At 35.3% G+C, this 18,811-nt stretch overlaps 1 protein-coding gene across 9 annotated transcripts in view; it reads left to right on the forward strand.

Annotated features, from left to right (window-relative positions):
- Positions 1-18,811, forward strand: part of Atp8b4 (ATPase phospholipid transporting 8B4 (putative)) — a 214,355-nt gene that overhangs the window by 137,939 nt on the left and 57,605 nt on the right. For all 9 annotated transcript variants that reach the window (XM_047542231.1, XM_047542234.1, XM_047542232.1 and 6 more), the window contains 2 exons: positions 4,070-4,235; positions 12,875-13,063. In XM_047542231.1, coding sequence (XP_047398187.1) covers positions 4,070-4,235; positions 12,875-13,063 — 355 coding nt within the window. The remainder of the gene's footprint in view (positions 1-4,069; positions 4,236-12,874; positions 13,064-18,811) is intronic.

Raw genomic sequence — 18,811 nt, forward strand, 5'->3', positions numbered from 1 at the left:
TATCCTTTTATTAGGATCCCACCGGAGGACAGAGTTTAATGCTTAATTGCCTCTCAAAAGTTCCACCTTTTAATTCTGTTACAGTGGCAATGAAATACAACATGAGTTTTGGAGGGAATAATCAAACCATACCATGTGTTTTTTGGTGTTTTCCCCTAAAAGACAAGATTTAATTGAGGGAAATGATGCCATCTGATTTACTACTCTACTCTTAGAACCCAGAACACTGCCTGGCGCATTGTAGGTGCATGATGAATAATATTTGATGAACATGTTGGATGTCTGTTTCATAGTACACTGGTTGTCTATTAAACAGTGAATGGTTGGTATATCTTGAAGCTCTGGACAATAGATGTGCTCAAAACTAGAATAATCTCTTTTTAGTATTCTTTTGTCTTCTCATAAAAATTGAAGGACTTATATTTTGTATTTCAAATATCTGAATGATTGATTTTAAAAAAATGTCAAAAACCTAAGATGGTATAAGCTCTATGGGAATAGAAATCTATCTTGTTCAATTCTGAATTTCACTTTCTTATTACTGAGAAAAGTACCCAATATGTAATGAACACTCAGGGTATGTTTTTTTGAATTGAATGAACAAATGGACAGATGTACGAAAAGTATCTCCTTAAGTTTTATGTATTATATATGTGTCTTGACTCCTCTCGCCTTGGCCTTGTGGGAGTTAATTGAAAGTCTTTAGGTGTAGTAATTCTTCCCCCAGATAAGGGTGACTTCAAATAGCTCAGATTTTCTGGGTAGAAGGGCAAATACTGAGAGCATTTACCCTAGTGAAATGCCTTCTACATTCTGGTGTTTAGTGGCTTGAAGTCACAAGGACCACCTTCCCTCTCATTCACCTGAAAATCAAACCTGACACTTAAGTCCTGCTGATGTAAAGAATTTGATCAGTTTTAGTGTTAGGGATGAATGGGTAATAAAAAGTCACCAGACATTAGCAAAATTTATGTGATAAAATGTGAGATATAAAAACCAAAATACATGAAACAATATGAACTAATATGATTTTAAAAATAGAGTAGAACTTACCAATAGCAATTATAGAACTCTAATGTCACTACAGTGATTTGGGAAGTTATGGCACCCATGAAACAAAAACATGATGCTCTGGAAAGAACACAGTCAAGAAAAACAGAAAAAAAATCTCCTGGAAATAATAAAAAAGTGATGAAAAAATACATTCAATAGAGGGTTGGAAGACTAAGTCGAAGACTAAGTCAAAGTCTCTCGCAGAAGTAGAAGGAAGGGAAAGAATCAAAATACAGCAGAATAAAGATAACATAGAAGGTTAGCTGGCAGATGCAAAATTTAGGCAAGTGTTTTCTAAGACAAAAGAACAGAAAAAAATGAAGAGCAGATAATTATAAAAGAAGTATCAGAAGAGAATTTCTCCAGACTCGAAGGATAAAGAGGAAACCTTTCAGAGGAGAGAAGTGGGACACTCACCAAAGAGTCAGACTTGTGTCAGTTATCGGCCACACTGGATGCTAGGGGACAGTGGTGTAATCACTTCAAGTGGCTCTCAACCTAAAAGTCTATATTGTTTCAAACTATGAGACCAGTATGAGGGCAGAATAGAGGCATTTTCAGGCAAAAAGACTCAATACATTTACTTCCCATGATCTTTTTCTTATGCCCCAATAAAATAAGGGAATGAAATAGGAAAGGAGATGGCAAGAGATGAAGACACTGACTCCAGCCCAGGAGGGCAATTGAGGGAAATCCCAGGGCGTAGCCCAGTAACTCCATCATATTTGAGTGGACTAGACTACAAAGACCCTTGTAATAAAGTGCACTTCTGGCCTTTGCTGTGAACAATATTTCAAATCCAAACTATGTTACACCATTTATTGCTTTCAGAATTAATCCTTAGACCAGCGAAAAGGATTTAAGTTTGGTTACAGAATGGGGTCTGAATGTTTTAAGCATCCCGATAGTGAAATAGAAAAAAATACAACTGTGAGGTTGGAAGAGGAAACAAACAAACAAACAAAAAAAGAAGTGAAGAGAGTGTGTGAGGGTTATTAACTTCGTCTTACCGATAAGGGAGCATTTGTAATCGATGAACTAAAACAAAACAAGAAGTCTTTCATATGTTAAAGTTACAGAAGTAACCAGGAGAGACATTAAAACTATAAATGTATATATGTCATTAGAGAGGGAAAGGGAAACTGGAGAAGTGAATTTGAACTAAATCTTTATCTAATAGTGGAAGGAAATTTTAAGGTATGGTCTAATACTTATAAATCCAAAAATAATGGTATAAATGCATAATTTAGGGTTCCAAAGGTCCATCTGAGGTACCTTCTAAAGAAATTTGAGAGTAATTTTTCTGGAACTGAGAATATAGTTGTAGAAAATAAGAAAACAAAGGGCCTATTGCTTTATTTGTTAAGCCCTAGTGTACTGTTTATTTTATAGTCATCTGCACGTATTGCTTTAATTGAAAATATTAAAAGTGCTGTATTAATTAGTCAGCTTTGCATGAAATACTTGAGGTAGTTAACTTATAAGGAGAAAAGGTTTATTTAGCTCACAGTTTGGGAGGTTCAGATTTCAAGACGGGTAGCCCCATTTTTTGTCCTCTGGTGAGGGAGGTGGATGGCAGCACATCACAGCAGGAATATATGTAGGGACAAATGGTCACATCCTGAACCAGAGTTGAGAGACAGAAAGAGAACTTGGTCCCAATGACCTAAAGGACATTGCACTGGGCCCTGCCTTTTGAAGGTCCATAGCACCTCTCAATATGGGCACTTTGGAGATCACACCTTTACATATGGACCTTGGGAAACCCAATATCCATAATGTAACAAGTACTTCAATAAAAAAAGAAGCTACTATACTGTAAACACTTGATAAATGGTAGTCATTATTGAATTAGTGAATGGGTAGGAAAATGATCAAATATTAGATTAGGGAGTTGTTATGACAAAGGATTTAAAGCATGGGATTTTGGCTAAGTTTTTAGTCCTGACTCTGCCACTTCCTATATGGATGGCCTTGGCAGTACTCAGATTCGCATCCCTAAAATGGAGATAGTAGTATCCACTACAGCTGGTTGTAGGAAGATGATTGATAGTAAATCATATGAAGCTGTCAGCATGGCCTCTGGCCCATTGTAAAGATAATAGTAAGTATTTTAAATTTTATTCAGTTTTATTACTTTTAGAACAAATCTGGTTTCAAGGAACAGAAGATCTACACTTGGATCCAATTTTACTGCAGGTATTAACAAACTCTGTGACTTGGAATGGATAATTTATTGCCCTCAGCATTGTTTCTCTTTAAAAAAGTATCTCAAACAGCATCTGCTCTTTTAACTTGAGAATCAGTTATAAAAGTTAATGAAAACTCTAAGAATAAAAATGCTAGCAATGATCCTGGAGGATACAATGTGGGCTCTGTAACTGATAAACTCTTAGAAGTAAGTGTTCAGAGAAGAGTCTTCTATAGGTTTGCTTCTAAAATAGATACAGGTTCACAATTCTTTATCTAAAATCTGGAGACTAGATGTGTTTAGAAATTAAGAATTTTCTCATTGTAGAAAGATACTGTGGTATGTCTGCCATTATGTTATGCAGTTATCTCCAGTGAGACCTGAGAAAGTACCTAGTAATCAAGCACATTGGTTTTTTTTGCACTGGAAAATATTAATTCACAAGTATTAAGAAGGCTAAAAAAGAAAGCCTATAATCAGACACATAATATTGCAGGTCAGATATTATTGCCAAAATGAGTCAAGTGAGGTCAGGTTTTGCCATCAAGTAGATTTTATTTTCTGGGCTTTTTGTATTTAGCCTTTGAACATTGTAGATTTTTCTTCTCTGTATACTTTTGATGTGTTCATTGCTTTGGTGCAGGTTCTGGAAAGAGAAGATTACACTTAACAATAATGATGAAATAGTCCTTTAGTACTGGACATTTGGGGCTGCAATACCATACAAACACTAGAAATACTTGGAGGAAGTAATTTAACATTTTAAAAGGTTGTTCTTGGAATGAGATCTATAGTTGTTTTGGTATTGTTATTGTTCTCCTGCAGAAAAAAGAATCTGTGGATTTCTCAGTCAAAACTCAAACAGAGAGAACATTTCAGTTGTTTGACCACAGTCTGATGGAATCTATTAAGCTGGGCGATCCCCAAGTACATGAATTCCTTAGGTTACTTGCTCTTTGCCACACTGTAATGTCAGAGGAGAATAATGCAGGTAAGTGAAACATATGGCTGAGTGGTGAGTCTTATTTTTAAAATAAAACTTGTTAAATTTGAAGGATTTTGAATTAAGGATAAAACGTTGCATAAGGGGTTTAACCTTTTACTAGTTTTTATTTTTATTTGTTTATGTCCTGAATGCTTCTTTAAAACATGGAGATACTAAAGGAAAAGAAATAGTATCAATGGAAAGGTGATGACCCAAATATGCCAGTCTGAGGGGACGAAATCTTTCTTATAACTGAACGCCACATTTGGCTGTAAGCTTCTGGTACCCAGAACAAATGGAAATACAGTTAAGTTGTATAGTCATGCATGTCTTAATAGATGCAGGGGACCAGTAGACATATGCTTAGAAGAATCTTCCCATTTATAGCAGCACAATTCACAATTCATAGCATAGCCAAATTAAGGAACCAACCTAGATGCACTTTGGCAGACGAATGGATAAAGAAAATGTGGTAGATATACATGACGGATTATTACTGAGCCATAAAAAAGAATGGCATTATGGTATTTGCCAGTAAATAGTTGGAACTGGAGACTATCATGCTAAGTGAAATAAGCCAGTCCCCGAATGTCAAATGTTTTCTCTGATATTGGAAAGCTAATCCAAAATAAATTGGGGTGGGGGTTAAAAAATTTAATAAAGAGAAAGGGGAAAAAGGGAGAGGAAATTTCATCAAAATAGAGGAAAGATCAGTAGAATAAAAGAAGGGAATTGAGGAGGAGGAAGCAGGGATGGGAAAAGGGAAGAACAGTGGAATGATTCTAATGGAACTTTTGTATGTACATGCAAAGATGTGGCACAGTGGGTCTTGGTATTGGGTTTGTCCACAGGACACTAATGAAAATAAAAGTAAACTGTAAATGGATTGAAGAGGGATCTGTGGAGTGGAGGGAGAAGAGCATGAGGAGGTGGGGCTGGAGGGAAGTGTTGGAAACCAAGTTGGAGCAGGTTGTATTCTGTGCTTTTGTGATTATGTCAGGGTGTATCCTGGTGTTGTATATAACCAAAAAGAAAAAAGAAAAAAAGAAAAAAATCTTCTGAGACATAGGGATAACTTTACATTGAGCTTAGAATACTTTTGGTCCCCATTGCAAATCCTCATATTTGCAACATGGTTGTTTGGAACTCAGGGTTCAGAGAATAGAGCAAAACCAGCTGGGCTATTTTAAATTTTGAGACTGTGAGGCAGGGAGATAATGTTACATTGAATCTGCTTCCTTAAATGAAGTCCAATATATTCCATTTATAAATTATCTTTCTTTTTTGCGGGGTGGTAGGGGAATACCAGGGATTGAACTCAGGGACACTAGACGACTGAGTCACATCCTCAGCCCTATTTCATATTTTATTTAGAGACAGGGTCTCACTAAAGTCGCTTAGCACCTTGCTTTTACTGAGGCTGACTTTGAACTCTTGATCCTCCTGCCTCAGCATCCTGAGCTGCTGGGATTACAGGTGTGTGACACCATGCCTGGCTATAAGTTTTATTTCTTTCAGTTACCAAATATCAAGAAATATCAAAATTGCCATCCAAGTAATTTTAACTCCAAATTGAAACATATATGTGTGTATTCATTATTGTTTGCTTTTTTTCCCCCTATGGGACTACTTGCAAGTCTAGTTTTGTCCTTGATGATGTTAGATTAACCCATTCCTCAGATTCTAATAGCTTTGAGGAGACATATAATTATATTTGTGACTTGAACCGATCATTATAATATTAACACCAACAAGGAATATGCCCATCTGGGAATATGCCTTTAAGTAAGTTTCTTTTATCTCTGTCTCTGAGTTTATTTCATTTCCAAAATTCTATTTTGTTTTAATAGCAATCTGTTTTCCATTTAATGTTATGATATTCTTTAGACCTCTTTGAGGATATTAATTATACTTAATTTAAAATTTTCTTGTTTCCTCTATTCTGTTTCATTTTATCGAGTGTTCTGTGTTTTTGAGTTCTGTGTCTAACTTTCATGTTGTTCTCAAATGTTTGTGGTTGTCTGCTCTTTTTTGGTGTTTGAGAACCCTTGTTTGGTGAACGTAGGTTGTCATGTAGCAACTGTTTTCTGAGACTCTACAGGACACAGCACCTTGTAGTTTGCTTCTGGATGTCAGGTTCCTCCCTCCTGGATTCATGACACCTATCTTGCTTTCCAGGTAGGGTGCTAGCAGTCTGCAGAACTCACATTTGAGACAATGCTGTATGTAAATCAGTTGATGAATTCCTTCCCTTCGTTTCCTTCTCTTGTCCTTACGGAAGTCTGAAGCTGCTTTAGGTTCTGCTCAGCTTTGGTTTCCAGCCCCAGGACTTAAATCTTGGAGACGAGATGAATTGTATACTTAGTGTAGAAGAAACATTTTCAAGGTTTTATCCCGGGACAAATATTGTTCCAGCCTGTTCAGAGTAAGCTGGCAGAGGGAACCCCAAATGGTCCAGGAGTGCTGAATGGAATTCTTTAATAAATTGTACTAATGATATCCTCAAGACTACTTCTGTTCTTCTTGTTTGTTGACTGGCTTTGGAAAATCTATGGGGATTGCTCTAACCTCTGTGTTCATTTTCTTTTCGCAAATGTTTTGAGCTGTTTTTCTCTATTTTTTTTTGTTTGTTTGTTTCTTTGTGGATCAGATCTACATTTTATCTTCCAGAATTTTCTCAAAATTGTAGTTTGCTGAGAATATTTATTTTTCTTTTCTCATATCATTTAAAAATTTTCATATTGCAACATAATTAAATGTAATAAAATGTAAAGATAATGAATGTGTAGTTTGATGAAATTTGACAATTACACATGCTATTGTAACCACCACTCCCATGAAGATATAAAATTCTTCCATTACTCCAGAATAATTCTTCTTGAACTTTTCCATTCAGTGCCCACAACCCCTGTCCAATCAACTACTCCCCTGATTTCTATCATTAAAGATGAAGTTTTGCCTATTTTTAAAAATACAAATAGAAACATACAGTGTGCATTCTTTTGTGTCTGGCTTCTTTTACAGTTTAATGTTCTTGCCATTCATCTGTGTTGTTATATGATTAATAGTTTTTTTTATAACTGAGTAATATTCCATTGAAAGAATATACTATGATTTTTTTCAGTTCTCTGTTGAAGCATATTTGGGTTGTTTTCAACCTTGGACTTTTATGAGTAAAACTGCCACACACATTTTTATGTCTTTAATAATATTGGTTTTAATTTTTGCGGGGAGGGGTAAATGTTTAGGAATGGAAATTGCCAGGTCACAGTATAGATATATGTTTAACCTTAAAAACTGCCCAACTGTTTTATAAAAATGATGTATAATTGTACATTGTTTTTTCATCAGCGTTGGAGAGTTACTATACCTCCACATGCTAACCAACACTCAGTGTTATAATTTTCTTAAATTTTAACCATTCTAGTGGATATAGGTTAATAACCCTTCTGCCATTTAAAAGGATTATTGAAGTGAGCAGAGTTAGATATACATATCTTTTCCACTGTTTCTGTTTCTTTCTTTGATATATCAATTTATAAATGAATGATTAGATCACTGAGGAAGGAAAAACTGAACTTGCTTTCCTTTAAAGCTTTAATTGTGGGATATGGAGCTTAAGAATTAAAGTAAATCCATAAATCTGTTATGGAAAAGAACAGAACCCAAATCTAACAAATTAAAATTATATGATTGTGTAATTTATAGTGGAGAGTATTGTTTTTCAGTGTGTAATGTTTATTTCACGAGGAAGTTATTTGGAGAAGTTGCTGTTCTCAGTTTCTTTACCAGTATGAAATTTCCAAAGTAGGAAAATGAAAAGTCTAAGGATTTTTTCTTATTTTCTAGTGGATGGCAATAAAAGTAATTTAAAAATTAAATTTTTTCTTATTGCCTCGTTATTTTAATCCTTTAAAGTTTGTTGAGACTTGCTTTATGGCCTGGTATGTGTTCTATTTCCACAAATGTTTAATGTGTGCTTGAAATGAATACATGTTTTATAGTAATGGGTACTAGGTTCTAAATGCATCCAACAGATAATGTTTGCTAATTATATGATTCAATCTAGTTCTTTATGTATAATTTTGACTTTGACTACTTGATTTCTCAATTAATGACAAGATGTTAAAATCATCAATTATGATTGTGCATTGTCATATTTATATTTACAGTTTTACCAAGGTGTATGTTTTAAGTTTATGTCAGTAGTTAGATAGTAGTTCAGACATATCTTCATTAAATTAAAATCTTTATCAATAAATACTGATTCTCTTTATCTCTAATAATACTTTGGGCCTTAAAGTTTATTTTATCTGATAGTAATATAGGTATAGATGTTTCCCCTTTTTTAGTATTTGTATTGTTTAGCTTTTACACCCTTTCATGCAAATTTTTCCCCCCAAAGGTAAAATAGAGTATTTAATCCATTTGCCTTTATTTATCATTGATATATTTATATTTTAAGTATTTAATATATAATTATTTATATATTTAGATTTCTTTCTAGCATCTTGTTTTGTATTTTATATTTGCCCCACATGTTGTCTCTTTGTCTCTTCTTCTTGGAAAAAATATACCCTTATTTGTATTCTTTTAGTGGTTAACCTAGAAATTGTAGCATAATTAACTTATAAAAGCTTAAGCCTTCTTTTGAACAAGACAAGTATCCTTTAATACTCCTCAATCCCATCCCGACTTATATAATGCACTTGTTATGTGTCCTTGTCATGTATTTTAATTTTTTGGAAACCACAGATGTTATTTTGTTGTTTTTATAGTCAATGTTTGATTAATTCCATGTATTTATTAGTTTCTATGTTCTCCAGTGCTTGTACTATCTCTAATCTGTTGACTTAAAGTTTACTTTTATAGCTATGATTTTTTTAAAAAATTAAATTGCTTGGGATTCATTGAGATTCTTGAATTTGTAGAATGTTGTCTTTCATCACTTCTGCAGTGTTCTCACCCATATATTTCTTCAAATATTGCCTCCGATACATTTTCTCTGTCATGTTGGATCTTCAGTGTTCAATACTTTCATACTTACGTTTTTTTTAACTCTTCTCTAATTTGCCATATATATTCTGCAACATATTCTAGAATTTTCTCTTTTCCCCCCCAGTTCACTAAATTCTTTCTACAAAGTTTTTGATTCTTTTTCAAATCCACTTAATTTCATGCCTCTATTTTATTCCTCAAAATCTATAAAATACATTGCATGTGCTGTTTACGATCATTCCAATATTTAAGCTTTTGCAGACCTTACTCTTTGCTGTTTCTGGTGGTTCTCATTGTGTCTCACTTATAGTCATTTTAATGACTTTTTACTGTGAGCTGACGCTTTTTCTTGGAACTTAATTTGTAGAAATTTCGGGTCCAAAGTTTCTACCAAGAAGGATTTAAATTTTCTCCAATCAATGCTAATGCAGGAAAATCTCAAACTAATTTTTCAACTTGATTTTGTTTTTAGGCTGCCCAGCTGTTGTGAATTCAGGATGCAGATATACATAAAAGTTGGTCTATGATCATAAATTTTCATAGATTTTTTTTCCCTTCTGCTTATAATCAAGGTTCTAGATAGATAATTTTCATTGTAACCTCTCTTCAAAGGGACACAGATTTCTAATTCACTCTTATAGCGAGAGAGTAGTCTTTGGGGGACTCAGTTTTATGAGGTGACTTCTTAGCTTGGTTAGTTCCTGGCTAAATCTTTTCTAATCCAAGTCTTGAGAGACTGAAAATCAATGATCAAGTTCTCCTGGGTGAAGGAGACTGGTAGTGAATGCTTGTAATCCTAGCTACATAAGAGGTTAAAGCAGGAAGACTGCAAATTTGAGGCAAATTTGACTATGGAATTTAGCAAGACTCTGTCTCAAAATAAAACTTTAAAAAGGCTCAGTATCAAAGTGATTGCCTAACATATACAAGGCTGCGGGTTCAATCTCAAGTCCCCACCTCCCCCCCCCCCCCAAAAAAAAAAAGAGAGAGAGAAAGAGAGAAATTCTCAGTTTTCCTGGTTTGAAAAATACAAAGCAAAAGCTGCCTATAGTAATTTTTTTTTAAAAATTCCGTCTGTTGGGGCTGGGGATATAGCTCAGTTGGTAGAATGCTTGCCTCGCATGCACAAGGCCCTGGGTTCAATCCCCAGCACCAAAAAAAAAAATCTATTTTATTTTCTGTATTTTTAAAAAATTCCATCTGTTTTGTTTAAAATGTTTATTTATTTTATTTCTTTCACCTAAGCATTCTTACTTTCCAGTTAATGGATGTATTCAAGAATATTAAAATGTTTTTATAGTTGTTTGTAGCAAAAGAGGTTGACCCTGGTGCCCCATTCACCATGTGGCCAGAAGTGGAACTTATATCAGTTCCTCAGTAGAATAGTAATTGCTTTAAGTCTTTTCCTTCTTTGAATTTCAAATATTAATTCATGACTCTTGAATCAAGTGAAACAATACAAATCAAAGGCTTATAAAGGCAAATCTAATCATCTTTCCTGAACTCCATTCTTACCCCTACAGAGGTAATCAGTGTAACATTTGGTATATATCATTTCACTTTTTACAATGGCTCATCCATATATATTACGAATATATGCTGATGAGTAGGGATTTTTTTATCAAAAAGGAACTGGAGTACATACATTAATATCACCTTACTTTCTTAACAATTTATCTTGAACATCACTACAAATTGGTATACATGGATCTAGTGCTACCTACTTTTTCTAATTCGTTTTACAACCATGATATAATTTTTATATATAAGCTTATTTTTTTCTAGAAATAACACTGTTATGTTAATTGCGTGTTAATTCGTAGCAAATATATCAATCATTCATTCATAGTGGATGTGAAATTTCAAGCCATGATACAGGGTCATGGGTATAAAGTTCCATTAATCATACCAAATGTATTGTTACACCTGTGGCAGATGTTTCTTTCTATTAAGTAAAACTATAGTTTTTTGAGAAAGCTAGAAAAATCTCATATATCTGTGTTGAATATGCCAAATCATATTATTTCAGAAAATGCATCAACATAAATTTAGATAATGAAACATTCTTTCAAATTTTGTATTTTGGCCCAGCACAACATGCAAATACAAGCCTGTGAGGATGGCAGTTTTATACCATCACCTTGTGGGCTGATTTTTTCCTGGGTGGTAGGACTTGTGCTTACCTAACAACATTGCTCACCCCCATGTACCTGCTTGGAAACAGGTCCCAGGAAGAGTGCAGAGTTAACTGCATGGAACTCACACTCTTGACCATGGGATCATGGCTTCATTGGTGCAGACTCTACTCGAATGAGCCCTAGCTAATCAGCTTTTCCCCCATAAACTTGAGGTTAAGACTTTCTTTCATTTGTTTTCATTTTGGCAGAGTAGGGGACTATTAATTTGTAAGGTTACTGGGAATACAACTACCAGTGTTAGTCTTTTTCCACTTTCAAATACATTATACAATTAATATAGGTGATGATTAATTCTAAAAGTATCACATTCATGTTAAAGAAGGATTGATCACTAGAGTTCTTTTATAGACATATAGGCATCAAACAGAATCTATATTTGAGTTACTCTTGATGATGGTTAAATACCCCTTGTACTTTAGCAAAATGAACTCAAGTCTAAAAGATAAAGCAATAATCCAACAAAAGTTTTGACCTCAGAACTTGTAAGACATTTTTCATTCTTTTTTTTTTTTTTTTTTTTTTTGCTGGTAGCTTAAGGGAGGTAGCTTTATTAAGGAAGTGATATTTCATTATTTCATGTATTCATTCAGCTCATATTTATTACATGTCTCTTGCAGGCACCTAAGAACCAAACTACAACAAGGCACATTTCTTTTTTTTCATTCTTTTCTTACACCATGTTATTCATTATGTGTTTACATTAGGTGAAATAAAAATAAGTGGCTTTTATTCTGTAAGCTTATTTTATAATACTATTTTTAAAAGCATAGTTTAACTTTTTTTCCTTATTTAATTGTGTTACTTTCCTCTCCTCTCTTACCCCTCCTCCTACACACACCATATCAAGTAACAAATATTAACATCCTGGTTTGATTCCTGACATTTCAGTGGACTGTTTCGTATGCATTCTCATGAAATGGTCATTAGTGGCTACCTGAAATGAAATTCGGAATATCTGCTCTCTCACTTTTTGCTATGTGATCTTGCCAAAAATCACATAACTCCTTTCAGCTGTAGGCCCCACCAGCATAAAATGGAAATAATAATTTAAATCATCTTTATCTCAAAGGCTTGCTCTGAGAATTGTGTGAGTTAATATATATGAAAACATTTTAACTTGTGAAACATTCATGTTCATTTCTAGTCACCGAAAACACAAAGGGGTGGTCTCTGACTTAAGAAACTTACAGCATGTGGAGAGCAAACTCAAGTGGATATTTTGCTACAAGACCACAAGGGTTACATAGTGGTATGCATGGAGTCTTGTGCTAGCCCAGAGGACAGATACCTGGTTCAATTGGTTGGCAAGTAGAAGATCTAAGGATAGGAAAAATTTTTAGAGCTGACACTTGAGTTGGGCTTTGAAGAATGAGGTGGGCCTTGCATTGGAATTCTATGAATATTAGTAATTATTCTCAGTATTGACACATTTGTTTCTTTCCCTTTTAGGGCAGCTGATTTACCAAGTGCAATCACCTGATGAAGGGGCTCTAGTAACTGCTGCTAGAAATTTTGGATTCATTTTTAAGTCTCGGACCCCAGAGACAATCACAATAGAAGAATTGGGAACACTTGTCACTTATCAATTGCTTGCTTTTTTGGATTTCAACAATATCAGAAAAAGAATGTCTGTCATAGGTATGATTGATATCAGATTATTTTTGATCTTTTGATGATACTATGGTTATATTGATACTTTAAAAAAATTATTTCACTTAGCATGCTGTTCTCCAATTCTATCCATTTATTTGCAAATGCCATAATGTTATTCTTCTTTATGGCTGAATAATATTCCATTGTGTATATATACCACAGTTTCTTTATCCATTCATCTGTTCATTACCCTATGTACATGTATGATTACACAAATGGTATGAATCTACATCGTGTACAACCACGGAAATGAAATGATGTACCCCATTTGTGTATAATGAATCAAAATGTAGTCTGTAAAAAATTAAAAATAAAAAAATTATTTCACTCTTGGCTATATGCTGAGAGCTATTTTTGTTAACTAACCCCTGTGATCCTCAGCTTAGTCTCAAAACTGTAATACCTGCCTAACGTTTAACATGTAAGAGTTTACATGTGCCCAGATTTGTTCTATCTACTCTACCTGAATTAACTGATTTAATTATCACAATAGCCATAATAAGGTAGGTCCTATCATTTTTATGCCTCTTTTACAGAGAGACATAGAGAGGTATAATAACTTGCCCAAAGAGGCAGCGTGGGAATTCATACCCAGACAGTATACCTGCAGAGTCCATTCATTTTATCCTTCACAGTCCTGGCTTAGGACGAGTTTCTGAAGTGCTTGGCATGTGCTAGCTCCTGTGAACCTCAGCAGTGGCTCCTCATATTGTTCATTCTCTCTGTTCAGCCCATTTTTGGAGATGATCACACCATTCATCACTATTCCATGTTTTCCTAACTCAGTGTTAATCCCCAGTGCTCTTTGGATGCCCTCAAAGATACACTCTATCAATGTACTATTTTCCCCATAACCCCTTCACTCCAAGAGATATCTGTACTGATTCTCTTTCCTGACTAGAGAACGATTTTTCTTCTTCCTTTTCAAACCTAAAGGTTCAACCTGGTGTCATTTGCTATCCCTGATGGTTCCCTTCTTGCTTGTACCTTCGATTTCTCCACCACTGGCTCCTTCTTTCATCCCATCATCCTGTTCCTTAAAAATATTCTTCATGTTGTGGTGTGCACTGAGTTTGCCAGCCCATTCTTCTGCTACCTGTCACAGATGTATTTCTCAAGGTCAGTTCGTCCATTAGGGTTAGACTTCTGTTTCCTCTGCACAAGAAAGAATGCTTTTTCAGGAATTTGCATCACCTCAAAACTGCCCATCTTTTTCTTTTTCCCGTATAACTTGATAATGTTTAATGTTGTTGTTCTTCTCCCCTGCCTTTATTTTTGCAGTACTGGGGATGAACACAGGGCCTCATGCTTGCTTCCCACTTATCTGTACCCCAACCTGAGCTTCTTTTCTTAATATTCCCTCTTTTAGACTCTGTGATCTCTCTGACTCTTGCTTCTCCTCTAGTAAAGTATTTTCCTTTTCAAACTCCTTTGCTGACTACTCTCTTTCATCCCATTTTTCAGTATTGATGTCCTGTTCTCTTCTTTCTTCTGTGTTCTTCTAGGATGATCTTGACCACTCACGTGGTGGTGGCTATTGGTTAAATTCTGTGACCTGCCTATATAGTTCTTCAGCTTCAATCTCCCTCTGAGGTTGAAACACACATTTTTCAGTCATTTCCTGGATGCTATCAGTGAATTGCATTATAGTTATATAAAAAATTTTAGGTCAAATATGGAACTTTCTCATAACTATTATTCTTTCTGTAGTTTGAATTAAAATTAACAGTTACCTTCTACTAAAAGCCTTCCAGTGAACTGAACACTTTATAATAAATTCTTTTATTGAATTGTTGCAGTTGTGTATTGTCCTCATTTAGGATGCAGGAAAGTTTAATTAGCTTGCCCAAGATTGTCACACAACTTGCCACATAGTTAGATACACAGAAAATATTTGAACCCAGGTTTGTCTTCTCTAAATTCTGGCTTCTTCACCTATTCTAGTTCACTTGCTTTTGACACCTCCATATTCCTTATGCCCTTAGGATAGAGGTTTCAAGATTCACCTCCCATAAGAATCACCAGGAGGACTTGGTAAAACACAGGTTGCTGGGCTCCAGCCCCTTAGTTCTGATTCAGTTCCAAATTTGCATTTCTATTTTTTTCTTCATTAACTTTTACTTTATTATTACATAATGATACATTTTGGCTTCAGTAATAAATTTGGCTTTAAGTTCTAGTTTATGTTCTTTTTTTAAAATTGTTATTTTTATTTTTACAGACTGCATTTGATTCATTGTACACAAATGGGGTACACATTTTCATTTCTATTGTTGTGCATGATGTAGATTCATACCACTTGTGTAATCTTATATGCACGGAGGGGTAATGATGTCTGTCTCATTCCACCATTTTTCATGCCCCCTGCCTCTCATTTCCCTCTATGTTATCTAAAATTCCTCCATTCTTCTCTCACCACCCACGCCCCCACCCCCATTATATATCATCATCCACTTATTAGGGGAAACATTTGGCCTTTGGTTTATTGGGATTGGCTTATTTTTCACTTAGCATGATATTCTTCTAACAAGCTTCCAGGTGATACTTATGCTACTGGTCAGAGGACCACAGTTTGAGGACCACTTACCTAGACTAAGTATTCTCAGATGTTATTCATTGTTTTTCCTGGGTGTTTGAGACATTTCTTAAAACTGCTTCCTTTTCACCCCTTCTCTCAATTCAGCACATCTCTAGAATCTTGTTGTCAACCTCTTTCTAAATATTCCCCCCACAAAGGCATCAGAGTAATGTTTCCAAAAACAGCCTCCTAAACTACTTTTTATTATAAACTTTTTTTCCTCTTAATTCCTAGTACTACTACCTTTGTTAAGAGTCTTGTTATTACTTTCTTGTATTATTGCATTATCTTAAAAACTGTTCCCCTTAAAATAATCCTGTTTGCTGACATCAGGGTACTCTTTCTAAAATATAGTCCTGATTTTGCTACCACCTACTTTAAAAAACATTGATGTCTTTTCAGAATGTAAAGCATGAAGTCCTTAGTGTGATTACTTGCAATTGAACATCACCTACTTCTCTTCTACTTCCCAAATTTGAGCTCCAGCCTCTCTAGACCTCACCATTTCTGGGGTGCTTTTATACTTTTATACCCTTTGCTCATGCCATTCCCTCTGTCTAGAAGTCCTTTCCCCTAGTTCTCTTTTTTGAAAACTCCTTTTCATCTGGTAATATCCAATTCAAATGTTACCTGTTTTCTCTTTTCCTCTTCTCCAAATAACTGCAACCTCCAGTGATCCCCAAAGTGTTTTGTTTATAACACTAATGTGACGTGGGTCCCATGACACTCTTTATTACTCCAGTCGCTGTGCTGTGTGCAACCTGAGGGCAGGGGCTATGCCCAAATCTTTTTAAACTGCTCAGGGCCAAGCACACAGCTTGGCACTCAGTAAGATTTTTTGTAAATATTTGTTAAGTAGAATTCAACCCAACACTTTGTAACTCATGAATATCCTGATGTGTGTTTTAAGTCAATCTCTACTGTGGAAAACGTGCATATATGTAATGTTAGGATCTTGCATCTTTACTGGAAACTAGCCCTGAGAGATTGCTTTCAGTAAGTGAAAACCAAATGCTATATGAGGATATTTATTTCTAATTTTTATGACAACAGGCTGTATGTAGGCGGTCATTGTGTGCCAAAGAGCACACACGCTACTTTAGGTCTCTAGGTGTTGGCTTAATGTCGGCATCAGTAGGAGCTACCAGCTATTTATAACCATAAGCAGAGGTGTTATTGATGCTGATTTGGCCCAGACTTGATTTCTCTGTGCTCTGAGGGTGTTGAAAAAAACCTAAGATTGCTACACAAGGACACTTCTGGCTTTTCCTCAGCATTGGTCACCATTACAGGCTGTGAAGAAATCGCAGCCTAACCACAAACATCAGATGTCTGCCTTAATGAATTCCATATGAGGAAAGGTAATGCTGCACCACAGAAAGCGTGGAGCATTTCAGCTTTTACTTTGGTTCTGTTTGGTTTTTAATCAGGAGGAATTTGAAAGGGACTCCACTAGGGTAGAAAAGTCTCCACTTGATAACTAGGCAAGAAGCAGTCCTAGTCTCATGATTATGTGGCTTGGTCTGTGGAGAAAATGCTGTCGTGAAGGCCCAGACATTTGCTACTGCTGCTGTTTCTGCCTCCACATCCTGCCTCCACTCATCTTCCTTCTTCCCTTTCCTTTTCCATCTTCCTCTGTCTTCATTTTTTTCTGTCCCTATCATTTATCAAATCATCGACATATAGTTTTAATACCACCAAGACTTCCATTCTGAGGCAAGAATCTTGATTTCAATAAACGGTTGATTTCTGTAGAATATTGTTAGAGGATAAAAAAATATATTATATTACTAAACATATACATCTCATATAGTTTTGGAAGTAGCCATTGTACTATTTGGGAAATAAAAATAGAGATAAAATTCAAAGATATTTAATAGAGATGACTGGCAGATAATAATTAAAGCAAACTTTGGCTCCTTGAAAAAACGGTACAAGATCTTTAGACAAAGGTTGCTCAATTTAACTTTATAAAGATGATCAAGCAGTACAAAGCAGAGTGCCACGCGACAGGCATTTCTCTGTGTGGATGTCTGAGCAGCTGTGATGTGGCAAAATAGCATTATTCATCTCCTTCACGGTGATGCTCTTTCATCTATCTGGAAGGCATAGCCTGTTTTTCTCTTTCCTTTATGTTAAAAAGACATAACTACTGCTTTCAATGAATTTCGCCCAAGTATAATTCATCTTCGTTAAGCAAGTATTTGTTAAGTACCTACTGTGTTCTAAGGGAGCATGTGAAAACCTGAACCATGTTCTATTCGGCTACATTCGTGGTGGGGGATGGGGTGGGATGATGAAGCAGAGTAGGACATAGATGGGAAAAGGGTGGATTTCCATGAGCTTTTCATATGCCATGGTAAGGAGTCTGAACTTGATCTAAGGGCAGATGGGAGATATTGCAGGATTCTATGCAGCAGTGTGAAGATGACTGCTGGCTGGAACATACAAGAGTTTGGGAGAAAGCCGGAGTGAAAAAAGTAAAATCAGGCTAGTTAGTGTGATAATCTAGGCAGAAGGGAAGGTGGCAGAGAGAAATTCATGGCTCCAGTGGGATTTATTGGTGGCAGGGTGGGATGTAATGTCCAAATTTCTGGTTTAGGAAATGAATGGATGTGAAACTGATTACTGAGCCTCCAGACATAGGAGAAGTAGTAAATTATTGATGGAAAGTAAATGTGTCCAGTTTGAGTTTTATGTGTTTGGACACATCCAAGAGAAGTTCAGTTGTTAGTTGGAGGTATGGGTCAAAGGAAGTGTCGAAGATGGCTTTGGACAGAAGATATCTGTCTGAGAACAGTCAGCCTATTGATGGAATCTGGAGCCACAGATATGAATTTAGTTGCCGAGGAGGAGTATAAAGAATGGGAGGAGAAATATACTCTGTAAATCTCTGATGAACAGACATCTGTCCATTATTTAAAAGACAAGCATTAGAAGATTTATAACTTAAAAACTGTGATCTTTGTCCAGGCACTGGCCATATGTTATTTTGACCTTTTAAAACTATTATGTTCTTTTTAATTTGTTTTGAAAAGCTAACTTCTGAAATAATGGAGATTTTATTGAGTTTCAACAGAAATGACCAGTAGTCTTGGATAAAAAGAGGTTGAAAATTGCTGAGCTGCTAAAGAAATATTTAATGAGTAAACTTA

The sequence above is a fragment of the Sciurus carolinensis genome, chromosome 2, assembly GCF_902686445.1.
Source record: "Sciurus carolinensis chromosome 2, mSciCar1.2, whole genome shotgun sequence".
In the NCBI taxonomy this organism is placed as follows: domain Eukaryota; kingdom Metazoa; phylum Chordata; class Mammalia; order Rodentia; family Sciuridae; genus Sciurus; species Sciurus carolinensis.